The 27,637-nt window shown below is 37.6% G+C and overlaps 1 protein-coding gene across 2 annotated transcripts in view; it reads left to right on the plus strand.

Annotated features, from left to right (window-relative positions):
• The first annotated feature begins 247 nt into the window (after positions 1-247).
• The window catches only part of HS2ST1 (heparan sulfate 2-O-sulfotransferase 1), a 194,156-nt gene continuing 166,766 nt past the window's right edge, over positions 248-27,637 (plus strand). The window contains exon 1 of one of the 2 annotated variants that reach the window (XM_058538439.1): positions 248-475. In XM_058538439.1, the coding sequence (XP_058394422.1) occupies positions 352-475 (124 nt within the window). In that variant the 5' untranslated portion in view covers positions 248-351. The remainder of the gene's footprint in view (positions 476-27,637) is intronic. The other variant, XM_058538440.1, reaches the window with a different exon arrangement.

Genomic DNA, 27,637 nt, shown 5'->3' on the forward strand with positions numbered 1-27,637 from the left:
GGAGGGAAGGAAGGAAGAGAGGGAGGCGGGCAGGCAGGCGCGGGGGTCGGGGACTGAGGCAGCAGAGGGAGGCGAGAGCCCGGCAGCCGCTTCGCGCTGCTTGCTGCGCGGGCTTTTGGAGAGGGCGGCCGCTGAGTCGGCCAAGGAGAAGCGGGCACCGGCGGCGTTGGTGCTGGCGCCTGGGGGCGGGGGACTGGGGAGGCGAGAAGGGGGGTCGCTGCGGTGGTTCTCTCGCCGTCGCGCTCTTCTTGCTTCTCTCCGGCTCGGTGGGCTCCTCCCGGCGTCTCCCTCGCCTCCGGGGCCCCTCTCCCCGCCCCCCGCGGTATGTCTTGATCCGGAGCAGCGGGTTTCATGGGGCTCCTCAGGATTATGATGCCGCCCAAGTTGCAGCTGCTGGCGGTGGTGGCCTTCGCGGTGGCGATGCTCTTCTTGGAGAACCAAATCCAGAAGCTGGAGGAGTCCCGGTCGAAGCTAGGTGAGGAGAGGAGCCACTCCGGGCTGAGTGGCGTGGAGGGGCCGGGCCAGGGAGGCATTGCAACCCGAGCAAGTGGGCGTTCGTCTAACCTGGGGTCTGGCTAGGGGGTAGGAGGCTGAAAGAGGTTGCAAAGAGAGTCGGGACTGGGGGCATCGAGAGCACAAGCTCCCAGAATGGTGTGAATTAAGCTTGAGTGGCGTGCTGGGCTCGCGAGGTTACGGGGCAGAGGTTGCAAGGTTGGGCTTCCCAGAGCCAAAGGGTTGCCCCGAAGTAGACATTCCACGGAGAGAGAGCGAGAGAAGACCGAAGTCGGCGGGGAGCGGGTACCTCTGGAGGAGACAGAAACGCTCAGTCTTGGCGTGTTCTCTTAATAAAAAGTCGTACAGAAATCCCCGGCAATGTCTGGCGAGGGGTAGTCTAATTTGAGATTTGGGCACCTGGATACGGAATCTTTTGGGGATGGGGAGATTCACGAAGGGATAGATGCGCAGAAATGGAGAGAGATACTGGGAATGATGGTGAGTAAAAGAAATACACTGTAGTGAGTTGCACGCTTGTGCTGGGGGCAGCAAGGGACCACACAACTGACGGGAGCAATAGGCTGCCCAGGTAGGACAGGAAGGCAAATAGAAAGCTTCAACGAGGTACCGAAACGAGGCATCCAGGCATTTAAATTTTTTCAGTGGCGCTAAGCTGATGCATATTTGGGGCTTAAGAGGAGGGATGTATATGTACGTTGCTTCGCGGCAACGTTGATGTAGTGAATTTAGAGGAGGCGGGAACGCTGAATTGGAATTATAGTGAGATTTAAGTTTAAGAAAGAAAAAGTAAGATCATCAAAAAGTTAACCATATGGTTAAGTACCTAAAGGAGTTAACAGTGCTTACTTTAGTGAGAGAAGAGGTCTGAAGTACAAAAAGTTGGAGTGTGAAGTTGTGAAAGACCAAAAGAATGCTCAGATAATTCAGATAATAGGTATTTTCAGAATAGTAGGGAGTTTTGGCATTTGAGAAGGGCTCGGGATAGGGAAGGAGTGTAAGAAGAATGTCAGCAATACATTTTGATGTAAAAATTTACATGGCACTTAAAAGTCGGCTTAAGAGGCTGTAATTTGAATATGGAAAAGTAATGTGAAGTGTTTTTATGCGTACACTTGCACCTCAGCATCATCGTTTTGAATCCTTTTTGAGAAGCAAGCAATAAAATACTAGCAGCAGGATAATTTAGACTAATTAATAGCAGCTAGATGCTACTGTGGGTGATGATTAATATTTAGGAAAAATGTATCAGAAAATAATTGTAATATTACAGATAGTAGCTATTTGCAGTTTTGGTGGACTTTGCACTAAGCCTTGGAGACATTTTAAACAGCAGTGTATCAAAGAGCATCAAATAAATCGAATTAAAGTACAACTAAAGTTGAAGAGGTGCAGAGGATAATGCGAGTCCTCAACTTTAGGGTAAAACTTACCTTGTAAGGTTTTGAAAAGATATCAAATTTATTTACTATGATTTCATTAATATGTGTCTTGTATGATGGAAAAAATATTCACTTGAAATATTGAAGGTTGGCCAATATGCCTTTTCTTTTGTTTGGATCCTTTTAGTAGCATTCAGGGACATATTCTGACCTCATGATCCAGCTTTACAGAAAAAAAATGACTCCTTTTAGAGAAATTTGCAAGTTACATTAAAATTAAAATTTGTACTTATTGGGGCCGGCCCCCGTGGCGTAGCGGTTAAGTGCGCACGCTCCCCTACTGGCGGCCCGGTTCCGACCGGGGCGCGCACCGACAGACCGCCTGTCCGGCCATGCTGAGGCGGCGTCTCACATACAGCAACTAGAAGGATGTGCATCTATGGCATACAACTGTCTACTGGGGCCTTGGGGAGAAGAAGGGGGAACAAAAAAGGAGGATTGGCAATAGATGTTACCTCAGGGCTGATCTTCCTCAGCAAAAAGAGGAGGCTTGGCACGGATGTTAGCTCAGGGCTGATCTTCCTCACACACAAAAAATTTGTACTTATTCTTTGTTGTATTGCTATTTGGATTTCTTAGACACATTACAGTGGGTTAGGATGACTTCAATTTTTGATTTTCCTTCCTTGCCTAATATTTTTTCGTAATACTTGAAAGTGGTTTCCATAGACACAACCCAAATGATTTTAAAAAGAGAGTTATCTGAAGATGTAGAAAGCCACGGGTAGAAAATAACGTATTTTTTGGTGTGTGTGATTTTTTACAAGAAAGAAACCTTTAAATTCCATCAGAAATAGTAAATATGGATCAAACTACTGTAAATAATTCTCAAAAATGAGCCAAGAAAAGGAGCCTCAAATATAAAACACTTGAGGGACCTAATAATTCTCTGGAGATGTGAAAACATGGCAAATAAAGTGTATAACTATATCAGCAGTCTTTTGATTTGTTTTAAGAGAAAGTCTTATCAAAAGCAGTACTAAAATGGGGGCCGGCCCGGTGGTGCAAGCGGTTAAGTGCTCGCGCTCCACTGCAGCAGCCCGGGGTTCGCTGGTTCGGATCCCAGGCCGCACCAACACACCGGTTGTCAGGCCATGCTGTGGTGGCGTCCCATATAAAGTGGAGGAAGATGGGCAGGGATGTTAGCCCAGAGCCAGTCTTCCTCAGCAAAAAGAGGAGGATTGACAGATGTTAGCTCAGATCTTCCTCACAAAAAAAAAAAAAAGCAGTACTAAAATAGATGTTGCTAGTTAGCAATGTTCCTTAGGAAAGGAAGGCAGAAGAAGGCATAATGTGACAACCACACGCTGTACTAGGCACTTTCATATGCAGTGTTCTTATTTAATTGTCCAACACCACCATAGAAAGCCATTTTTACAGGTGTGGGACCAGGCTCAAAGGTTATGTAACTTGACCACAAAGGAAGTGTAGAGCCAGGGTTGGAACCCAGGTATGTGTGATTCCAAATCAAGTGCTCCTTTAATTATACCAGGCTGCTTGGGACTTCATATTGACATTACGCTTAGATTTAGCAGTTTGAATAGAAATTTTAAACTGTGATACCAGTGTTTAATTGCATTTATTGCTAAGAATGAATATCATTCTGAGAAAATCCAATTTCTGACACAAAGGAATTGGTTTAGTGTAATGTCTGCCCCTTGTTTATATCCGTATAATGAACATAATTATATTACCCAATGAAACGGCTGAAATAGATAGCTTATTCCTGCTACAGGAAAAACAATCGGTGGTCGTCTTCTGTAAGTATAAAATCACAGCATTAAAAAGCATTTTTATTTTGGCATTAGAAAAATTGTTAAACATTTTTGCTCTTAAAAGTAGTTTTTATTGTTTATTTTTTCTGTTGTAGAAGATTCCAAAGGATTTTATTGTCTGGTAATGCCTGTTTGTACCTTGATTTGAGAGCATTTTGATGGTGAGGTCTCTAATAGAGCAATAGATGTATTAAAAACTCAGCTGTATTCATTGACCGCTTGGGAAATTAAGTATATAAACAGGAATTCATGAAAAACCCAATATCACATAATATAGTTTTCTTTTTTCTTTTTTTTAAACCAATATGGGATCATAGTATACATGTTACTCTGCCTCTTGCTTTTTTTTCATTTAGTAGCATAGACATCTTTCCAGGTCAATACGTATAAATTTGACTTAATCTAATAGCTGTATAATATTCCATAGTATGCATGTATCATAAATTATTAAGCCATTATACCAGTAATGGAAATTCAATTTGTTCCTCCCACCACTTTGTTGTTTTTTTTACTATTTCATTTGTTCCTTGGTGTTATAAACAATGTTACAAGGAACATCCTTATTTGTCCATTTAACTCCTTATGTGTTGGTGTCATTTTTCACTAGGATAAATTCTCCTATTTGTGGGATTGCTGGGACTAATTATAAAATAATTTAACAGATTTTAAAATCTGTTACTTTCCATAGAATTTATTTTCCAAAAGGTAACTGTAATCTACACTGGCAGTACATTCACAAACACTGATTGCTGTCAGCTTTTAATTTTTGCCAGTCTGAAGCTGTGAAATGATATGTTGTGTTAATTTATATTTCCTCAACTTCTAATTAGGTTGACATCGTGTACTTGTTAGTTCATTTTTATTTGTCTGTTGGGTAGTTTATCTTACCAATTTTTAGTTTTTTTTTTAAATATTAGAAATGGTAATCCTTTATCTATTGTATGTCTTTTTTTGGGGGGGGGGGAGATTGACCCTGCTCTAACATCTGTTGCCAATCTAACTTTTTTCTTTTTTCTCCCCAAAGTCCCTGTACATAGTTGTGTATCATAGTTGTAGAGTTATAGCTCTTCCGTGTGGTACACCTCCTCAGCATGACTTGATGTGCGGTGAGTAAGTCCGTGCCCAGGATTCAAACCCGTGAACCGCAGGCCACCAAAGTAGGGACACGCAAACTTAACCACTGCACCACTGTGCCGGCCCCTGTCATATGTCTTGCATCTGTTTTTCTCCAAATCTGTCATGTCCCTTGACTTTATGGTGTATTTCTGCTTATACAGAGGCTATAAAATTTTAAACAATTGCATCTATCATTTTAGGCAAGTAGGTTTCTTGTGTTGCTTAAGAAGATTTCCTCCAACTAAGATTATGTACATTCTCTATATTTTATTACAGTATTTTATAATTTTTATTGTTTGCATTTAGCTCTTTAAAGCATTCATATGCTTATAGAGACTTACTGTAATTTCTCTCAGTGAATAGACACTTAGGGCAAATATTATATGAATAAATAATCCATTTTTCCGACTGTATGTTACAAGTCTTCTTTCATTCATATATTAAGTTTTCTTATGTTTTTGGATCAATTTTGAACTCCATTCTTTTCCACTAATCAGAGATTCTGAAAACCTCAGAGGCTCATATATAGGCTTTGAGGAATCCATAAATTCCTTGAAATTATATGCATAGCTTTCATCAGATTTGCAAAGGAGTACACGATTCCCTTAGTGGTAAGAATCACTGATGTGTAGTAGATGGTTTATATTTAATGCAGTGAGTGTGTTTTTTGTCTTTAATATTAACATACTGCAACTTTAATATTAACATATTGCAACTTTAACATATTGCAACTAACACTGCAAACTTGCAATATTAACATTGCAACTTGAATATTAACATATTGCAATATTAACATTGCAACTTGAAGCTTGTGAGTTACATTTAGGATACAAGCATATTAGTTATGAAAAAATTTCTCTGGGGTGTTATGGGGGAAAAAGCTTCATTTTATTAAACTATATATTTAATTTTTCTAATGAGATAGGAAAGATGACATGGAGTCAAAATGAAAACTGTTACTTAGCGTACTACTTAGTTACTTAGCTGTTTACTTAGAACTGTGCATGTCAGAATTTGTTGCTTTTACAGAGTAGTTCTGTTCAAATCTCAAGAGCACATCTGTTGCTACTGCTGACTGATGGAACAGTGCAATGAAACCTTCATTACGTAAATGTTAGAATTATGTGCTTGATAATTTTATTTTTTATATAGGGCCTAAGCATTTAAAATAATATTTGTTGTTCATATGCTTATAACACCACTACATAAGTTTCTGAATGCGTTAGTTCATAATCTTTTAAATGAGGGCAGTAACTCAGAATGGATTATGTAGCATCTTCATTGTTGAAAATTATGTTACTCACTATGTTCTTAAAACCCCGCTAAAGGAATGAACTAACTCTAGAGCCAAGGTTGAGACTGCTCTTTGGAATTTGGTGGTTTTTACAAGTGCCTGGACCCATAAAACGATACCTATAAAATGTTCCCAAGAATGATAAATTTCTCTACTTCTGAAATTGTTTGAAAACCTCACAGTAGCTGCTGTTGGAGGACTTTGGATTAATTGGAATGCTGTTGCTCTAGAATTGCTATTTGGTGCCTCACTTAGGAGTCCTGGAGAGACTATCTAGTGCCATGGAGTAGTCACCTGAAACAGCTGATCTCAGTTAAGGTAATCCCAGAAAGTCTCTCTGCTACTCTGTTAAGCCTTCTAATACCTTTTGGCACTTAGTGAAATTGAAATAATAGTAGTCAAACACTGTTCTCCAGAAAGACCACTTTGAGGGATGTACTTATATACGAACTTTATAATCATGGTTCACTATAGCTTAATTATTTACATCTACTAGTAGCTGCGTTTATGTACTCTGCCTTTCTGCCTGTTAACTATGGATTAATTGCCTGTCGGGCCACTTGTGCACCTGATCCTGTTCCTTCACGTACTTAAAAAACATGGTTCCAGAAGTTTCCCCTCATTCTCCTATAATCATCATTTCCTCTCTTTCTGCTGGATTATTCTCATTAGCCTATGAACATGCTATTTTTTCCTTCAACCAAACAACAAAACAGTAGTTTCTCTTGACTCTCCCTTACTCAGCCAACCTCTGTCCCATATTTCAGCTTCCCTTCGCAGTAAAACTCCAAAAAATTGTCTATTCTTGCTGTCTCTAACTGCCAAAGTCACTAGTAACGTCCCTAAATCCTATAGTCAATTTTTGATCTTCATTTTACTTGACCTATCAGCAGAATTTGACACAATTGATCACTTCTTTTTTGATAGATTTTCTTTACTTGGCTTCCAAGATATCATACTCTTGGTTTTCTTCCCACCTTACTGGTCACTTCTCTTTTTCTTCTCAACCTCTTAACATAAGAGCACCCCAGGGCTCAGTTCTTGGAACTCGTCTCTGTTTGCTCTCCCTTAGTTGGTGATTTATGTGCTGAACCCCAGGCTGCCAAAGTGGAGTGTGTGAATCCAATCACTACGCGACTGGACTGGCCCTGCGTAAAACTCTTTAGAAGCTTCCTGATTTAGAGTATTGCTAGTTGCTTTTAAAACTGAGTCCATGGGGCTGGCCCCATGGCATAGCGGTTAAGTGTGCGCACTCCGCTGCTGGCGGCCCGGGTTCAGATCCCGGGCGCGTACCAATACACTGCTTATCAGGCCATGCTGTGGCGGCGTCCCACATAAAATGGAGGAAGATAGGCACAGATGTTAGCTCAGGGCCAGTCTTCCTCAGCGAAAAGAGGAGGATTGGCATGGATGTAAGCTCAGGGCTGATCTTCCTCACACACACACAAAATAAAAATAAAACTAAGTCAACAATGTTATTGGCTAAACACAATAATGACTTTTAACAAACACATAAATGACTTTTTTTTTTTTTCCATTTATGTGTTAGGTGGTCATTTTGGTGGGTGGTTTTCCTCTACTTGGGTGATTCAGGGTCTTGGGTACCTTCTGTCATGTTGTTCTGCCATTTTCTCAGGCTTTGGAGTTCTCTGCTTGTCAGTGTGGGGAAGAGACAAGAACAGGGTCAGGAGATACTGCCTTCTAAATTTCTTTGGCTTCTTTTACCCTCACTTTGTTGATGAGGACTAGTAACCATATACATGTAAGAGGAATGAGGCTGGGGAATGGGGTTTTTACCCCATTTCCAATTACAACTTACAGTTGTCATCAATTACAACTGTACTGTGGAAGGAGGAGCATACATTTAAATTTTTTGAATCCTTCCGAATCAATCCTAAAATTTATTTAGACTTGTTTTATGACTCAGAATATAAACGTCTTGGTAAATGTTCTGTGTGAACGTGAAAAATGTATATTCTGTTGTTCTAGGGTAGAATATGCTGTAAATGTCAGTTAGGTCCAGTTGGTTGGTAAAGTTGTTCCAGTCTTCTATATCCTTGATTTTCTTTCTCCCTACTTGTTCCGTCAATTATAGAGAGAGGGATTTTGAAGTCTCTGATGATAATTGTGGATCTGTCTGTTACTCCTTGAAGTTCTGTTACTTTTTGCTTCATGTATTTTGAAGTACTGTCCTTAGGTGCATGTCATGTATTCTTGATTAATTAACCTCTTTTTCATTATGAACTGACCCTCTTTATCCTTGGTGATATTCTTTGCTCTGAAACATACTTGTTCTGATATTTATATAGCCACTTTAATTTTGTTTTGATTAGTGTCAGCATGGTATGTCTTTTCTCATTCTTTTAATATTAACCTGTCTGTGTCTTTTTATTTAAAGTGGGTTTCTTGTAGACAGCATGTAGTTGGGACTAGCATCAAATTTTACAGTCTCCCTTGTAAATGGGAGTGTTTATTTTTATTTTTATTTATTTATTTTTTTAATAATTTTATTTATTTTTTTCCCCCAAAGCCCCAGTAGATAGTTGTATGTCATAGTTGCACATCCTTCTAGCTGCTGTATGTGGGACGTGGCCTCAGCATAGCCAGACAAGCGGTGAGTGGGTGTCCGCCCGGGATCCGAACCCGGGCCACCAGCAGCAGAGCGAACGCACCTAACTGCTAAGCCACGGGGCCGGCCCTAAATGGGAATGTTTAGAGCATTTATATATTTTTTTTTTTTTTGTGAGGAGATCAGCCCTGAGCTAACATCCGCCAATCCTCCTCCTTTTCTGCTGAGGAAGACGGCCCTGGGCTAACATCGGTGCCCATCTTCCTCCACTTTATATGGGACGCCGCCACAGCATGGCTTACCAAGCAGTGCGTCGGTGCGCGCCCGGGATCCGAACCAGCGAACCCCGGGCCGCCGCAGCGGAGCGCGCGCACTTAACCGCTTGCGCCACCGGGCCGGCCCCTAGAGCATTTATATTTTTAATGTCATTAATGATATGGTTGGGTTTAAATCTCTGAGTTACTATTTGTTCTGTCTGTTCCTGTTCCCCTTTTTTCTCTTTTTCTGCCTTCTTGAGGCTTAACTGAGTACTTTTTTAGTCTGTTTCATCTCATTTGCTGACTTATTAGCAGTGCCCTCTCTTGTGTTTTTATAGCGGTTGCTTTAGGGTTTATGGTACACATTATACTACTTTATGTATAATATAGCAACTTTAATCTTTGTACTTCCATTTCCTATCGCCTCATTTTTTGCTATTGTTATTATACATTTTACTTCTACATGTAAGTCTTACAATACATTATTATTATTTTTGTTTTAGGAATCAATTATATTTTAAAGAGATTAAAAATATGTTTTGAGTATTGTATATTTACTCATACATTTTCCAGTTCCAGTGCTTTTCATTCCTTTGCAGATGTAGATGCAGATTCCCATCTGATACCATTTTCCTTCATCCCGAAGGATTTTTTAAAAAATTGCTTATACGAAAATAAATAAAATCTTTAAAAAAAAAAAAAAAAGGGCCGGCCCTGTGGCTTGGTGGTTAAGTGCGCGCGCTGCGATGCTGGTGGCCCGGGTTCAGATCCCGGGTGCGCATCGAGGCACCACTTCTCCGTTCATCCTGAGGCCGAGTCCCACATACAGCAACTAGAAGGATGTGCAGCTATGACATACAACTATCCACTAGGGCTTTGGGGGAAAAAATAAAATAAATAAAATCTTTAAAAAAAAAAAATTGCTTATACTGAAAGTCTACTGGTGATGAATTCTTTTTATTTTTGTATGTCTGAAAAAGTCTTTATTTGCCTTAGTGTTTGAAAGATATTTTTGCTGGGTATAGGGTTCTATGTTGACATTTTTTCTTTCAGTACTTTAAAGATGTTGCTCCATTGTCTTTTGGCTTGCGTTGTTTCCGAGGAGAAGGCTGCCATCGTTCTTATCTTCGTTCAGCTGTACGTAATGTCTTTTTTGTCCTTTGACTGCTATTAAGATTTTCACTAGGTTTTGAGTAATTCCATTATGATGGGCCTTGCTGTGTTTTTCTTCAAGTTTCTTGTGCTTGGAGTTGGTTGAGCTTCTTGGACTTGTAGGTTTATAGTTTTCATTAAATTTGGAAATTTTTGGCCATTTTTTCTTCAAATAGTTTTTATGTACCCTTTTTCCTCTCCTTCGGGAGCTCAAATTACACATATATTGGCTACATAAGTTGTCCCACAGTTCAATGATGTTTAGTTCATTTTTCTTAGTCTTTTTTCTTTTGGTATTGTTTGAGATAGTTTTTACTGCTATGTCTTCAATTCACTGGTCTTTTTTTCTGTAGTGTGTAATCTGCTTTTAATTCCATCTAGTGTATTTTTCATCTCAGGCATTTGTTTCCCATTTCTAGAATTCATTTTTGATCTTTAAAAAAACTTCCATTTCTCTCCTTAAAATGCTTTTACTTTCCTTTATTTTCTTGAACAAATGGAATATTGTTAGAATAACTCTTTGATGTCTTATCTACTAATTCTATCATCTGTGTGGTTTACTTTTTATTAATTTGCTTTTTTCTTCATTGTGGATTGTATTTTCCTACTTCTTTATGTGCCTGCTAATTTTTAATTTGATGCCAGACATTATGAATTATACCCTGTTAAGTGCTGGATATTTTCATGTACATATAAATATTCTTAAGCTTTGTTTTGGGACACATTCAGATTACCTAGAAACAGTTTGATCCTTTCAAGGTTTGCTTTTAAGTTTGTTAGATGGGGCTGGAATAGGCTTTAGTCTAGGAGTTCCTTTCGGAGTACTCTGCCCTATGCCCTGTGTATTACAAGGTTTTTTCACTCTGGCTGGTGGGAATGGTGGTTGAGTGAACCCCAGAGATTGTTCCACCTGCCCCTTTTGGGTGGCCTCAGTTAGTTTTTTGACACATATGCAGTGATCTCTGCTGAAAATTCTCTTTTTTACAGCTCTGTCCTCTTGAGTATTCTTCCCAGCAAACTCCGGCTGCCTTGGCCTACCTGAACTCCGAGTTCTGGCTCCTTAATTCAGGGTGACTGTTGGGCTCCATCTAAGTTCTCCTTCTCTGTGCCTCAGCCTGGAAACTGTCTTCAGGCAGTCATATGACTCACCTCATTTCCTTTCTCTTTCTCGGGGATCACCATCCTGCACTGATTTTCGGTCTAATGTCCAGTGTCTGAAAACAGTTGTTATATATTTTATCTATTCTTTTTCAGTTGTAGGTGGGAGGATAAATCCCCTGTTACTCCATCTTGGCTGGAAATGGAAACCAGGTGACCTAGTTATCTTTGATTGTGCGTCCCCAGATTGACTTAGGGGAAAGTAATGAAGTTGGATAATTTGAATTAGAATTGACAATAAAAACTAATTTTGACAATGAAAACATTATTTGAAATAATGTTTTATCTTCTCTTTCCTCATAATCTCTAGCATGGTGTTGAGCACAGGCCCTTAGTAAATTGTCTACTGAAAGTTAGAGGCAAGTCGTCTTCATGATAGCCCCACCTCCTTCCTTCCGCATGGAGTTTCAGGTGGACTTTAGTTAGTTAAAATTCTGTTATGTGTTACCAATTTTATTCTAACTTCAAGAAACCAGGCTTTATTGCATCCCTTAGGTGCAGCTGAGTCTAAGATGGAGGCTCATTCTGACTGGCCAATGAAGTATCTGGCTTCAGAAGACGTTTCTGCTTTTCCTGTTAGTGTGGTTCTTGAGCTAATTGGTCACATCCTTGCTGGGTGTGGGTGGATGGATAGTCCTCTTCAGAGGCTTCTTTCCTGTATTCCTTCTGTAATACCCCTATTCCAAGCTAAGTGGTAAAGAAGGGAATTGTAAGAGATGATGGTGCCACTAGTAGTTATAATAATGTTTCATCTACTGAAAATGCACCTAGTTTACCTTAAGGTGAACATTATTGTTATAGTTACTAGATCTTCAACTTTGCATGATATAATTCTGCTAAAGGTGGTTATGTTGTACTGAACCTATGGGTACTATAAAGTATCAAGGACAACCCTTTTTAATTGAAATTGTTGGATTCTCCTTTTGGAAGATGGTGGTTTGAAAAATTGCAAATTGATATGGTACTTATGTACCAATTTAAAACTGGATTTAGAGGGAAAGTAATGCCCATTTTCGTAAATTCCAGTACAATTTAGAAATCATCCATTATTATCGCCTTATATATTTCCCTTATTTATTCCTAAGTTTATGACATAGCTAGAGATAAGTGATTTGTACAGTTAAGCATATAGAAATGAGTTCAGAGAATCATCAGATGTTGTCTAGGCTGGGAAAGAGGAACTCTGTTGGAAAATACCATAACGTTTTGCTCAGGATGGTTGTGGATTTGAGGCTAAGTGGTGATGTGGCTACAGACTAGTTCTTGGCATATTTCTAATTATAAATTATGTTTGAGTTGGGCTTAATGAATGTAATTTAGAGATGTTATTGGTTGGTTGATAACATGCTTCTGGCATGTATTCCTTTTATCCTTTGAAGCAAAACAGTATAGCAAATGGGCTGATCAATCTAGTTTATTATTTCCTGGTAAATAAGTCAGAAGGTAGGTGTTGGTATGCAAGTCTTCATACTTGTCTTTAGACAATGAGTTCTTTAATGTCTCTATTGCTATCATGCTTTCAAAATAATGCCTTGTTACAGTATACCTGTTGTTTTAGTTAATAGTAATGTTTCTAAAAAATGAAGTCTTTAGAAAAAAATCTAGCTGCAGAGCATAAACATCATAACTAAAGTCCTACAAAAATGAATTTTTATTTGGTCTTCAATAACGAGTTGTAAGTTCTACCCTATTTTTGTTCTTGTGAAGAGCTTGGTTATTAATTAGGGCTATCTGTGGTTCTTTCAGTTTCTAAGCTGTGATATAAAAGGACAGTATTTTAAGTATTCAGTGATAAAAATATAATATTTTGAATATAGGGAGGAATGTTAGAGGTGTGAGCAAATTGAGTTGTTGGATTAAAATAAAATCAATAAGATCCTTCTTCATCCTTGCATTTGACTTAGTTGTTGAAGCTTTCTCCATGTCAAACTGCAACTAGTTCAGCAGTCAGTTTTTCACTAAGATTCTTGATCAGATATTACTGAAATTTGTGATTATTTTGTATTTGGAAGTTAGGAAGACGCCTCCAATTGCCAGCATTTCTTATTTCATCATAGTTCTCTTGCTTTTTAACAAAACACACCTATTTCTTTCATAAAATGTTGCATATTCCCAGTGTGTTATATACCTTTGGCAGAAAACCAGCTTAGCTCAGTTGTTTTCTTCATAGAAAAGCTGATTAGAAAGACTGACTTGACGTGATCTTAAGGTAGGTTTTATTAGACAGCTTCTTCATTTTGTTAAATAGGATAGGATAAAAACCATTCACCATTGTCCTCTAGAACATGAATTTATCTTCCCTTCATGTTTTGAAGATTAAAACAAAAAAGGCAAACTTCTGATGATACTTTAGTATTTGATATTTTATCAAAATAGCTTTCTCAGCAAGTAAAGTGGAGGGTATGTGTGCCTGTGGCTCTTGATCCTGGGAATTGTTAGTGATAGTCTCTGACTCGAGAGGAGCCTGTCTAGGAATGTCTGATTGATGAGGCACCATTGTATGCCCTTTTTCTTTTGTCCCAGGTTGGAACTCTGTGATTAATTAAGCCTGTGACTAGGTATAGTCTAGTCTTCGTCATGACCACTTTGACTTCCCTTTGGTCTTTTACTTGTTTTGAATCTCTTTCTTCTTTACCATTGGAACCGTGTTTCTTAAATGGTTTTCTGCTTTTTGCACCAATGCCAATCCATCATGACCTCTGAACCTCATCTGTACCAGACAGTAATAACTAACAGTTGTTGAATACTTGTTGTGTACTAGGCATGTTTTAAGTGTTTTAGAAGTATAACTTCATTTACTCTAAATGATACTTATTCTGCTGCCCTCAGAGAGTTACTGGAAAGATCAAATGATCTTGAAATGATATAATGAATGTCAAAATGTAAACTATAAAAACTACAATTATACGTTGCTATTAATAGTGGTAATAATATATCTACTTTCTCTTTGTGGTTGTTGTCTTTTTGGTTTAAGGTAGTTTAGAGTTTATGTTTCTTGCTGCTGTAGGCTTTCCCTAGTGCCCCACCTCCTAGGGTCACGTTTGTCTAAGTGTTCAGATAAATCAAATGATTTTGTTACATGTGTTATAGATTGCACATTCAGATTAACTATTTCTTTCCTCTCTTAGGAAGGAGTAAAAATCGCTGGCAGTTCGTATTATTTGATCCTAAAGATAGAAATCTATTTACTTTCATATAAGTTAAAGCCCTGGCTTTTTAACATGACTGAACTTTCTTCACTCTTTTCTACTAATCCTTGCCAACTTGGCAGTTTAAGGATAGATTTTTATAAAATGCAAATTAAATTTGAATTGTAGTGGGAATTTGTGTGTGTGTGCATGCATATATGTAGAATATAACTCCTTAGCTTCTAAGTAGTTTTTTTAAAGCGTTAATGATAGTCAAATTAGTGAGGGAAGAAAGTCCCCAAGCCTGTTTCTCCACTGTGGAAAACGTTTTATGTGGTAGTTCCTTTACTGTCAATTTTCCCACAGTGATTCATTGTCATATTCTCAAATAGAGGGGAAAAAATGTGTTCTGTATCCTTTATTTTAATTTAGAAATTTCAACTTATTTTTTAACTCATATAAAATAGAATAGGTTGTACTTTTAGATTTATTGCTAGAATTATGAGAATCCCAAAGAACAGCATTGAATCTTACACAGCTTCAAAGTCCTTTTAACTCAAGTCAACAGTTATGTGCCATTCTGCAATCAGAAAATTTGGTAGGCCAGAGGGATAGAGACTATGTGAGATAAACTGTTATGATCACCTTTTTCATCATATATTATTGCTACTTCTTTTTTTCTGGCATTATAACGTTATTAGGTACTGGTTAGCCTTACTGAAAGTTTAACATATAGTTGCTATACACAATTTCATGAATAGAGTAGTAATTTTATTTGCATATTATAATAGCTTTTTATGCTTATAGGTAACTCTTGGTTTTCCTAATTAGCAGTGAAAACATTTTAAAAGAGATGCTGAATTTGTTGGGAGCTCTCGTTTACTTGCATTTTAGCTGGACCTTTAAGACTTGTCTTAACTCATTTCTTAGTGAGTTTACCAATCCAGAATTGAAGATGACTCAACTGAATTGAAGAACTCCGAGAACCTTTTACATTTACCTAACCTTCCCCTATCCTCATACGAACTGTAGTACCCCGTAGGTGGAAACTATGTTTTAATTTTCATTTGGGTGCCAAAAACTTAAGCATATGTTAGTCTGGGCTTTGGGGAATTACCTTCTGGAAGAAAATTATTAAGGGACCCTATAATTTTCTAAGTAGATTTTGTCTTGAATTTATAATCACATTGGAAGAGTGGGCTTTTTCTTTTGTTTTCTATTTAAGCAATGTCTCAAGACACCATTCTCTCCGATTCTGTTCCACCTTGAATTACCAGTTTAATTTGAAAACTTTCACCTGCCTTCCTAACCAAGTATGCAAGGTTTTGTGTCTTGTTCTTACATGAATCAACAATCTCCTAAACACCAAAAATTGAGTATTCTATCTACTTGTATACTTACAGTAATATTGACTCTTAGGAGAAATGTAAGAGGTGAGGCAGAGAAGTAAGGAAGGGAATCTTTTCAAACTTGAAAAGAAATGATAAAAGTAACTCTGGGACATTTGTAGTATGCCGAATGAGTACTCTTTGGAAATGACCAAACAGTTAATGGAGGAAAAAGAATGTTCCTGTCTTTAAAAATAATGTTCTTTGAAATGAGAGGTAGTTTAAAAAATTACTACATGAGAATAGTAGGTTGTTTTAGTTATAGTCTCACATAAAGGAGGTTGTATGTGATGTGTGTTATAACAAGTTTTAACATTTTTAACTTACTTAAGTTGTGTTAAATGTAAAGTTTGCAGTTGACTTTCTAACTTGAATTAGATGATACATTTTTTCACATTTATTATTCATTTTAATCCTATCTTGTCCTGAAAAATTGTTGAGATTTGTAGATGTACATGTAATACAGAATGAGTGAGAAAGGCAGAATGAGGTAGGAAGTTACATATTTGTGTAGATATTAAATAACTGCCATTTTAATTTTTTTAGCCTATTTTTTTTTTCTTTTGGTGGGCATTGAGGTATTAAAATACCAAGAAGATTTCTGTAGATGGTCTTTTCAACCTCAGTGAAATATAACACTTACTTCAGATTCTGAGGTAAATATTGTAGTGGTAGCATATTTACTGCCTTTTATTTAAGGAGCCAGGGAAAGCACATTCCATACTTGCATTTTGGTCAGAAAATAAAAGTGAAGTGGGCAAGTCTTATTAATTTGGTAATAACCAAGATAGTTTCAGAAAATCAGGCATCTAATCATAAGAATCAAGGTTAAGATATTGTAGCATAAATGATTTGTGATGATGCTGATCTTACTGTGATACTAGAGGCTCTGACTGTGATTTAAGGTTGTTTTCAATGTAAAATCCATCAAGGTACAACCATATATCTTGATTATTAACTACATTTTGACAGAGAATTTAAGACTATGTTGTTGGTTATTTACAAAAAAATTTATGATATGGAAGTAATCTTTTTCTTTGGTGGTTTTTAATTTAAGAAAATCTTTTTTTTTTTCTTTTTTTTTTTTTTTCGGTGAGGAAGATCAGCCCTGAGCTAGCATCCATGCCGATCCTCCTCTTTTTACTGAGGAAGACTGGCCCTGTGCTAACATCCATCCCCATCTTCCTCTACATTATATGGGATACCGCCACAGCATGGCTTGCCATGCGGTGCGTCGGTGCGCGCCCGGGATCTGAACTGGTGAAACCCGGGCCGCTGCAGAGGAGCGCACGCACTTAACCGCTTGCGCCACTGGGCCGGCTTCTGTTGCTTTTTGTTTTAAAATCAATTCCTCTGGTTGTCCGTGGTATAATACATAAAATTTCACATAGTTAATGTAATATACCCATTTATTTTTTAGTCAAAAACAATAAGAACTTAATCTTGCCTGGGGATAAAAATATTCCTGAATAAATAAAGTGATGCACAAAAGTTACATAACATTTCATTTTAGGCTAGGGTCATGATCAAGTATATTAATTTATGATTTATAAAATTAAAATTACTGATGTAATAAATAGTAATACCTGTCAGTCTTTCCTGCTTTCTACGTTAGAACAGCATTAGTAATAGGAAGTAGGTAGGATAGTTACTGTCAGACATAAGAAGTGGGAGCTCTTTTCAAGGGAGGAGATGGAAGGCGGCAAGAAAAGTACAATTTAGGGTAAGTTAGTATGGTGAACCTGTCTTCCTTAAAAGCTTTTGAGCACAGTTCTGAAGACGGTAACATAATTATGGTGTGCTCATAAAATAATGGGACAAAAATATTATTTTTCAAAGAAAGCACCTTGAGAAAGTTATACATTAAAAAAATACAGTTGCTAAAAATATTTTGGAACTCTTTATGGAATTGGTTTCAGAACCATTAAAACTGCACAAGATCATTTTTATTTCTTTATAGCTATAGTTTAAAATTATAAAAAAATTATAAAAGTAATTATAGACTATTTGGAAAAAGAAGAAAGAAAAAGTAATACTTATTATTTCACATACTTAAAAAAACCATTTGCAAAGTTCTTTCATATAGGTTCCTTAGATAGAAGTGATTAAAATATTTTTATCTTTTCATTTCACATCAGATCATAAACATTTTCCTAGGTTGCTACCGTAATAGCCAACCTAACAGTGGAATAATAAGCCCCCTCTTTGAGGAGGGGAAATAAGCATCTTTTCTTTAAATCGGGTTTCAGCTTTTTATTATGGTAAACTGTGAAGTAACAACTGGAACTGATTTTGCTTCATTTAGCTGTAATGTTCTGGAATATTTATAATTTGTGAGTTTCAAAACCTTCTTAGTTGGATTCATAATTAAAGACCCCAATGCAGAATGCATTTGGCTTTATTCTGCTTTCCCTCCTGAGTTTCATCCAGAGCTGATCCAGGTTTTGTGAGGCTTCAGACTTTTGAAATTTTAGCAGTTCTTTTTAAGATAAAGAGTACAAAGTCTAGGACTTTTGACAGGGGCTCATGCCAAGTGTGTGGCCCTAAAGCTTAAACTTTATTAGCTTCTCAGTGTAAATCCACCTCTGATTTCATCCTTCTGATGGCCTCATGATACTCAAAGTCCAAGAAGGAAAGTGCTCTCTGCTGTGCCATAGAACTGTTCTTTTTTCTTTAAAACAAATTATCTGTATTTATCTCTCCATCTATGTATTTCTGTCTCTATATCTACACCCTAGCCCTTTCAATAGTGAATACTTGGTTTGTGAAACATTTAAGTGAAATTAAAAAACATAGCTAATGTTGGAGATAAATGCTTGGGTCTGGGGAGCAGATTATTAATACCTTCCCCTCCTACCCCCTGAATTCTGTACCAATTGAGTAAATATATAAGGAAATCAGACGGAGATCAGAATTTTGGTTGGAATAAAGCTGGACTGGAAGATTTGGCTTAGAAATGTCGCCATGATGGCTTTTCCAATACTTCATCTCTGATTAAGATTTAGCCAGCCAGTCGCTGCACTAACAACTGCAGGCCTCTTTACAAGGCCAGAGTGTGGTCCTTTAAGCCTGCAGCATAGAGCAGCGGCAGTTGTGTGCATCTGCAGATAAGACTGGCTCTAAATGAGAAAGAACCTTGTGAGTCACTGGACAAAGCAGGCCCAGTTCCATCTCCCAAATTCACCAGTCAGAGAAGTCAGTCCTTAGCTCTCCCCCTCCCCACACTGTGGATGGTTTTTAAAAAAAAAAATGTATTGACTATTAACTGTCATAATTTTCCATAGATAGTAGTTGGCTTTTCAGTTTGGTTCATGGTATTTTTATGTAAACAATAGATTTCGGGTTTTTGCCTTTGGTTATATATGTATTTAAATGAGGATGTAGGGCCGGCCCCGTAGCTTAGCGGTTAAGTGAGCGCGCTCCGCTGCTCGTGACCCGGGTTCGGATCCTGGGCACGCACCGACACACCGCTTCTCCGGCCATGCTGAGACCGCGTCCCACATGCAGCAACTCGAAGGATGTGCAGCTATGACATACAACTATCTACTAGGGCTTTGGGGGAAAAAGAAAAATGAGGATGTAATGTTACCACACAAAGGGCACAATCTGCTCGCCGCAAGACAAAAGCCAATCATCAAGAGGCAAGATGGTGGCAGAGAAAGGGCAGTTTTTTACAGCTTGCTAGCAGAGGGGAAGATAGTGGACTAATGTCCGAAAGAACCGTCTTAGAGAACAAAGACTACAGGCCAGTTATATAGGGGCCTGGTCTCTGGGTGAGAGAGGCATCTGGTCTCAGGTTGGGGGGATCCATCTGATCTCCAGGTGGAGGCGTACATCTGTTCTTAGTTCCTGATAGTCTTGTTTTATTGGCTATGCGTCAGAGACCAGAGCAACACCCTATACCCTGATCTTTCAGTTGTCATTGATGATGGCTATCAGCATAGACTCTCTGCCCAGGGGTCATCACGTTCCTAAGGAACTCAAAAGAACAAAGTTATCAACTTACTGCAGCTGGAAGGGTCCATAAAATCCACAAAGCATGTCAGTTAATCAGAGGTCATTCAAAGTTACAATATAATTTCTTTTCTACAATATGGCTTCCCTTACATCAACCTTGTCTGGAGTCGGTATCTGTAATAAATATATATATATATATAGTTTTATCTAAATGTGTATGTGCTTAATGGTATTTTATTTTACCTTCCTTTGTTCTTTCTGTAAAGTTTTTCCTTTCTTTGTGTAAATCTAGTTTCTGACATATATCATTTTCTGTCTCTCTGAAGAACTTCTTTTAACATTTCTTGCACGGCAGGTCTAGTGGTGACAAATTCCTTCAATTTTTGTTTCTCTGAGAAAATCTTGATTTGTCTTTCACCTTTGAAGGATCATTTTGCTGGATACAGAATTCTAGGTTGTTTTTCTTTCTTTCAACACTTGAAGTATTTCACTTCAGTCTCTTCTTGCTTGCATGGTTTCTGAAGAGAATTCCGATGTAACTCTTAACATTGTTCCCCTTGGTAAGGTGTTTTTTTCTCTGGCTTCTCTCAAGATTTTCTTAGTCTTTGATTTTCTGCGTTTGAATATGATATGCCTAACTGCAGATTTTTTCAGTATGTATCCTGCTTGATGGTCTCTGAGCTTCATGGGTCTGTGGTTTGGTCTCTCACTTATTTTGGAAAATTCTCAGCCATTCGAATATTTCTTCCTTTCTCTTTCTTCTTCTGATATTCCCATTATGCGTACATTACACCTTTTGTAATTATTCCATAGTTCTTGGATATTCTGTACTTTTTTTTTTTTTTTTTTTTAATTCTTTCTTTTGCTTTGCTTTTCAGTTTGGGAAGTTTCTGTTGACACGTCTTCAAGCTCACTGATTCTTTTCTGTGCTGTGTCCAGTCTACTGATGACCTGATCAAAGGCATTCTACATTTCTGTTACAGTGTTATTGGTTTTTGTCGTTTCCTTTTGATTCTTTCTGATGGTTTCCATGTCTCTGCCTATATTATACCTGTTCTTGCCTGGTGTACACTTTTTCTATTAAAGCCCTTAGCATATTAATCATAGTTATTAAATTCCCATTGTGGTAATGCTGAAAATCTCTGCCATATCTGAGTCTGGTTCTGATGCTTGTGTTGTCTCTTCAGACTGGTGTTTGCCATTTAGCATGCCTTGTAATTTTTTTATTAATGGCTGAACATGATATATTGAGTAAAAAGAACTCAGGTAAATAGGGCTTTGGTGTGAGATTTTATGTTATCTGGCTGGGCATTAGGCTGTGTTTACTGATTGCTGTAACTGTGGTGCCAGCGGCTAAAACTTCCTCTGGTGTCCTTGTCTGTGCGTTTCCTTAGTCACTCCTGAGGCTTGTAGTTCTTTCAGCTGTAACCTGTTATTGTATAGGAGCCTTATTGATGGTAGGTAAGGTGTAGAGGGGTGACGAGAGTTTTATTTTTATTGAGGTATATGGGGTAACTATTGTGGTACAAAACTGATTCAGCTTGAACTAAAAAGCCTGGCTTATGGCCTATCAAACATAAATGGTACATATGCTTAAGCATTAAAGTAAAGAATACACTCTCTTAAGATAAGAATGCATACTTCCCCTCCTACACCCTATTAGTAACGCCCTATTGGTAACGCCCAGATTAGTCCCTTTCCTGACATCGTGCTCACGTTGACCTGCTAATTTGCAATTGAATACCTCTTTGAAATTTTGATAAAAATGTATCCTGGGTGTGTTTAATGTATATTCTTTGTTCTAAAAATATAAGACTGTGCTGAAAACCATGCTTCTCCTGCGCCGACCCTGTGGCATAGTGGTTAAGTGCGCACGCTCTGCTGCTGGCAGCCCGGCTTTGGATCCCGGGTTCGCACCGATGCACCATTTGTCAGGCCATGCTGTGGCGGCGTCCCATATAAAAAAGTGGAGGAAGATGGGCACAGATGTTAGCCCAGGGCCAGTCTGCCTCAGCAAAAAAAAAGAGGAGGATTGGCATGGATGTTAGCTCAGGGCTGATCTTCTTCACCAAAAAAATAAAAAATAAAAAAAATAAAAAACCATGCTTCTCTGGAACGCTTTCTAAGGCCTTCTTGGTTTATAATCCTCACTCTGGCTCTAGTAAACTCACCTTATTTCTCTTATCTGTAGAATGGTTATTGGTTATTTTGCGTCCACAGGGGAGAGACAGAATTCTAAATCCTATGATTAGCTCCGTCTTTTAGTGAGTCTTTTTCTCTTGGCTGGAACTTTCCTGAGTGCTTTTTAGTTTCCCTGCCCTCCCCTCCTCAACACTTAGGTGAGGCAGGAAGGCTAGAGAGGACTGAAGTTAGATATTTCCCTCCCCTCAGGTTGCTTAGGCTTTGGTAAAATAGTTTCCTCTGAGGGTAGGAGTCTGTTATGGAGAACAGAGAGAGCTCTGGGCTATTTCAGAATGCCCCCACCCACCTATTCCAGAAGTATGAGGGGATTTTTCTCAGATCTTTGTTGGGTGAACTTGTTGGTGCACTTGGAGGTAAAACTCAGGAAAGTCTTCCACCTCAAGACTGCCTGTTCCCTGAGTTTTTAGCTCTCAACCTAGTGCACACTGAGCTTTCAGCAATTCGACAGTTATACTTGAAGAGTTCTTAGGGATGCTGGTCCCAGCTGTGGGCTTCTGCTTCCTGTGAGTTGTGTTCTCTCTATTAACGCAGCTCTCCAGTTTTCAGGGCAACAGCTAGCCCTGGACCTCAGTTCTCTGATGGATCTAAGAAGAGTTCTTGATTTTCAGTTTGTTCAGCTTTTTTCTTGTGAGGAGGGTTGTAGTGACTTCTAAGCTCTTTACATGTCAGACCAGAAACCCTTAGTGATATTTTATAAATTATCATAAAATTTTATTGTTAGTTTTATTTTTTGGCTGCTTTATTTCTCAGTCCATCTAGAATTTAGATTTGTAGGGATATAGGGAATAGGGCATGTGTCTGGACCATCCTATTACACTGCTTTGTCTAACAGTTCTTGTGTTAGGATTATACTACTTTTAATTTTTATAGCTTTATATTTTTTAGTACCTGGTAGGCATAATCCTTCCTGCATGATTGTCTGCTTTACTTGTCTGTTTATTTCGGTTGAACCTCAGAATCAGTTTGTTAAATAAAAGGAAAAGGCATTAGGCTTAGAAATCGAACCACTTAAGATTAATAATACGATTAGAATGATAGTGTTGTGACTTTCCCATCTGGAAACATATTTCTCTTTGTTTATTCATATTCTCTTTGTTACTATTTGTTATTTCTATTAGTTTATTCTTTCGCATTTTGGAAGTTTATAGTTTGCTTTATCTCAGTTACACAAGTTTCTTGTGAGGTGTATTTTCTGCATTTTTAAAACCTTTTAATTTTGAAATAATTTTAGACTCACTTGGAAGTTGCACAAATATAGTACAGAGAGTTCCTGTCTACCCTTTACCCAGCTCCCTCCATTGATAACATCTTATAAAACTATAGTACAGTTATCAAAGCCAGGAAATTGACATTGATACTATTAACTAAACTATAGACTTTATTTGGATTTCACCAGTTTTTATATGCAGTCTTTTCTTTCTTCTTTTTCTCTCTTTCTTTCTCTCTCTCTCTCCCCCCTCCCCCTCTCCCCCTCCCCTTCCCTCTGTCTTTCTTTCGTGAGGAAGGTTCGCACTGTAACATCTGTGCCAGTCTTCGTTTTGTATGTGGGTCGCTGCCACAGCATGGCTGACGTGTGGTGTAGGTCCGAACCCGGGATCTGAACTTGTGAACCCAGGCCGCTCAAACGGAGCACGCCAAACTTAACACTATGCCACGGGGCCAGCTCCATGCAGTCTTTTTTTAAAAAAACAATATGTATATGTACAGTCATGTGTTGCTTAACAATGGGGATATGTTCTAAGAAATGCGTTGTTAGGTGATTTTGTTGTTGTGCAAACATCATAGAGTTATATTTACACAGACCTAGGTGGTATAGCCTACTACACACCTAGGCTATATGGTACTGATCTTATGGGACCACCATGACGGAAATGTCGTTTATGCAGCACACGAGTGCATTTGATGTTATTATTGGAATGGCCTTCCCCTACACACCTCCCGTGCTTCTTTTTCTTTCTCTCGCTCTTTGCTTGAGAGTGAGAATGCTATTAATTTTCAGGAAGCTGCTTTGCTAATAGATTTTAAACTCTAAAGATTTTTCAGTTACTTTCATTTAATTTTTTTAGAGATGTAATCTCATTTGCTAATGGTGTTTTTGTTTCTTTCTATAGCATGTCATATTGTATTGGCTAGATTTCTAAGTTAATACTTATTTTGTGCCTGATTTTTACATAGTTATCCTTGGGCTTCACTTTTAAGAGGAAAATTAGCTACAGGTGTATATTATTAGTTGACTTCTCTAATATCTGGCATTTAAATTAATCATTGGTAAGTAATGAGTGCTTTTACCATGTTTCAGGAATTCTGATTACTTTAAATGAATCACCTTATTTAATCCTCACAACGTCCTAAGACAGGTGTTAATATTTTCCCTGTTTACAGATGAGTAGTAAATTGGCTTAGGTTAAATATTTTACTTGCTTAAGGTCGCATAGCTTAGGAAGTGGCTCAAACCCAAGTTTTTAAAAATTTTTTATTTATTTTGCATTTCACCATTCTTTTATATTATCTCCTATAGCAATGGAAAAGAGGAATTTTAAGCTACTTAGATGAATTTGATTCTAGGGCATGCATTTATTCCATGGAAGTGACATTTTAGAATAAATTAATTTAAATAAAATTCAGATTAAACACTTTTTGCAAACTATTTCTTTGTTTAAGTATACTTATCAAAAATGTGTGTTTGTTTTTTAAAGGATGGAAATGCTAAGCCTGCCCCTTCCTCCCTCCCTTTCCTTCCTTCCCTCCACAGGTATTTGTTGGGAGGTATGGCCACTACAGAGTATCTAAATATGTCAAAAATTTTTCAGTTAGATGGATATGGAATTAAATGTGGAAGTACAAAGAAATTAATATTTTGTACTTAATTATGAAGGACAATGTATAGGTAGCTTTTTGAGGAACATTAAATGTTAAGTCCTTTGCAGTTTAAGTTTAGTATGCATTCTTTCTTATTTCTGATGACTTTTAGGTGATGGCAGAATTTTACTGTGACTTAGAGTGAATGAATCATAAAATAATAGAATCTTTTATTTGAAAGGAGATTTGAAGGACATTTTACTCAGGTTCCTTCCCAATGTAGGAGTGCTTCCATCTCTCACATTTTTTAGCATGTTATTTATGGGGAAGGGGTTAATTTTTTATTCCTAGCTGTGGTCTTTCACAGTTTTCTTAAATCTGCATCTCTCTTATATTTGTTCTTGTCAGATTGCCTTTTCTTCTATCTTGTGTATATATATCCCTTTCAAATCTGAGCCAATCAATTTTAGTATAGCTATTGTTTTCTTGAGGTACCTTTATCTTCTGCACTGGTGTTCATTGGTACCTTCTCTTCCACCTGTCTTCCACTTACTTCAGGAACACTTATTTAACATTAACTGTTAAATTAATGTTAATAAGTGTTAAATTAACACTTATTTAATTAGGTAAAAGCTGTAAAACCACACTTGTGCTTATAGATCTTGAACTACGTAATCAGTCCTTTAATGTGCATTTCATTTTTGTCATTGACGTTTGTTACATGTGTACTCAAACAACAGTCATTCTCTGATATCTAACCAGATCACCTGTTAAATGTTTTTAGCGTTGGTGCCTTGCACTGAGCTGTTACTGTAGCATTAATACTTTAAAATCCTCTGGAAGGAAAGGTAAGATGGTATGTTGATTTCTTTTGGTCAAAAGAAAGGTGCATTGGAAGAACAGGGTGTAGAAAGTGTATTTTGTTTTATGTTTGAAGATGGGCTGGAGACACATCTTTTTCCCAGAAGTTCTATACTAAGTTCATGAGAAGTTGGCTGAGCTTATTTTCTTACAGAGGTAAGCAGTTTGAAATTTTGAAATTAAAGTGTACATAGACTTCTCTGTATAGGAATGGGGATATTTTTCTAGACTTGATTAAAGCCCTGTTGCTTAATTTTTAAATGAGAATCTCCTTTTCCAATACTTAAAATATCAGTCACTTTCAATTAAGTTGCTGTGAATAATTCCTCTTGCCCATTTCTCTTCATCTTTTACATTCTTTTCCTAATTGAGTTCTTTATACTTGCTCTCTTTTGACAGCGTTTTTTTTTGGAAGGCAAGGACTCCCTACATAGCTTTTGTGATATCCCAGTTATGAAAAACAGTGGGATAAATGTTCACATGTTATAACTTCCTTTTATTAGATGGGGTGGGGTGGATTAGTTAAAAAAAAAAACCAAAACCCAAAACAAAACAGTGAATGTTGGCAGGTGTTCAGATATTTCTTCTTTTGTCTCGTTCACCTTGGCTCAGTTCGGCAACTGCTTATGAGTAAGTTTTTCACAGTCTTAGAAATAAGGAGAATAATGTGTGGGTAACTGATTAATATCCACCTCACAGAGGTGTTGGGTGGATTAATTGATTCTTAGAGAGCCTAGGGAATGTCAAAACAGTATAAATGCAAACTATTATTATGATAAAGTAAAAGCTGCTTTGAAAAAAAAGTAATTCAGCTGGTAGAAGAAACTTCCTTTAAGGGAGAGACTGGATGTGAATTTCAGTATGGTCTTTCATTCTGAATACTAATTAGTACTTGAACATATGTAAAACTTAAGTGTTGTTTTTTAAAAAAATATAGTTGTGAAGTGTTTATGCAAATGGATTCAATTTAAATTTCTTGCCATATAAAATGTGTAGGAGAGCTTCTTGAGGTTTGCTTTCAGACTTGGTGTTTTCTCATTGACAGGGATGAACCATTTTCATCATTACCATTTGGACTTTTATTTTCGTTAAGAACAAGAGTTAAATGTAAGTCCTTAGGAAAAATAAATGTTTCATCTCACACTTACTTCAGGGTACAGACTAATTGCGGCTATGTACAATAATCAATTGTAAAAAGTGTTTTCATTCTTCCCAGTTCTGTGGCTTCTCTCTTTTATCTGATGTGAGTTTGTTTTTGTGGTAGAAAAATTAATTTGTTTGAGCTGAAGTATGTCAGGATCACTTAGAAAAAAGTTACTGTAGGTTGTCCTGCAAAAAAAGCAGACTACTTATTTTTTTTTACTCCGTATCATGTATGTTTGTGTGTTTTTTCTTTGTGAAATACTGAATCAGGTTTATACTGTTAGGATCTTAGAGCAGTGGTTCTTAACCTTGTTACTTTTTGGAATCACCTCAGGAGCTTTCAGAGGTCTGGTGTCCTGGGTCCCACCCTCCAAAGACTGATTTGATTGGTTTGGGATGTGGCCTGGGCCTCAGTTCCCTAGGTGATTCTCACATGCAGCTTAAGTTGAAAGCCTGTTTTTTTATTCAATCCTGGAAATTCTTGTCATAGTCACAAGACTAATATATCATGAATATTTTAGATTATGTTTTTAAGTTTACCATGGTCGCCTTAAAATGAGCATTGTTAATGCTACCTACAATTTGAAAGTTGTTTACCGGATTTGGCCAAAAGACCAAAAGGCTTATTATCACTTAACTGCCTTTAATAGTGAACTGTTATTTCTTTCTAAATATAGGAAGTAACAAGATAGCTAGAGAAATATGGTTTTCTTGGTTACCTCTATAATTTATAATTCAGGAGAAGGAATAAAATCACAGTTAGTCCATTTCCTGCTAGCAATATGTTTTTGTAGGGGAGGAATATTCCTCTACCCTCTCTAAGTCCTTTGGCTGGTCTAAGAATTAATTTGACATGAGACAGAATAACAGGAGAAAATCAAAG

The sequence above is a fragment of the Diceros bicornis genome, chromosome 4 (genome assembly GCF_020826845.1).
Source record: "Diceros bicornis minor isolate mBicDic1 chromosome 4, mDicBic1.mat.cur, whole genome shotgun sequence".
Lineage (NCBI taxonomy): Eukaryota > Metazoa > Chordata > Mammalia > Perissodactyla > Rhinocerotidae > Diceros > Diceros bicornis.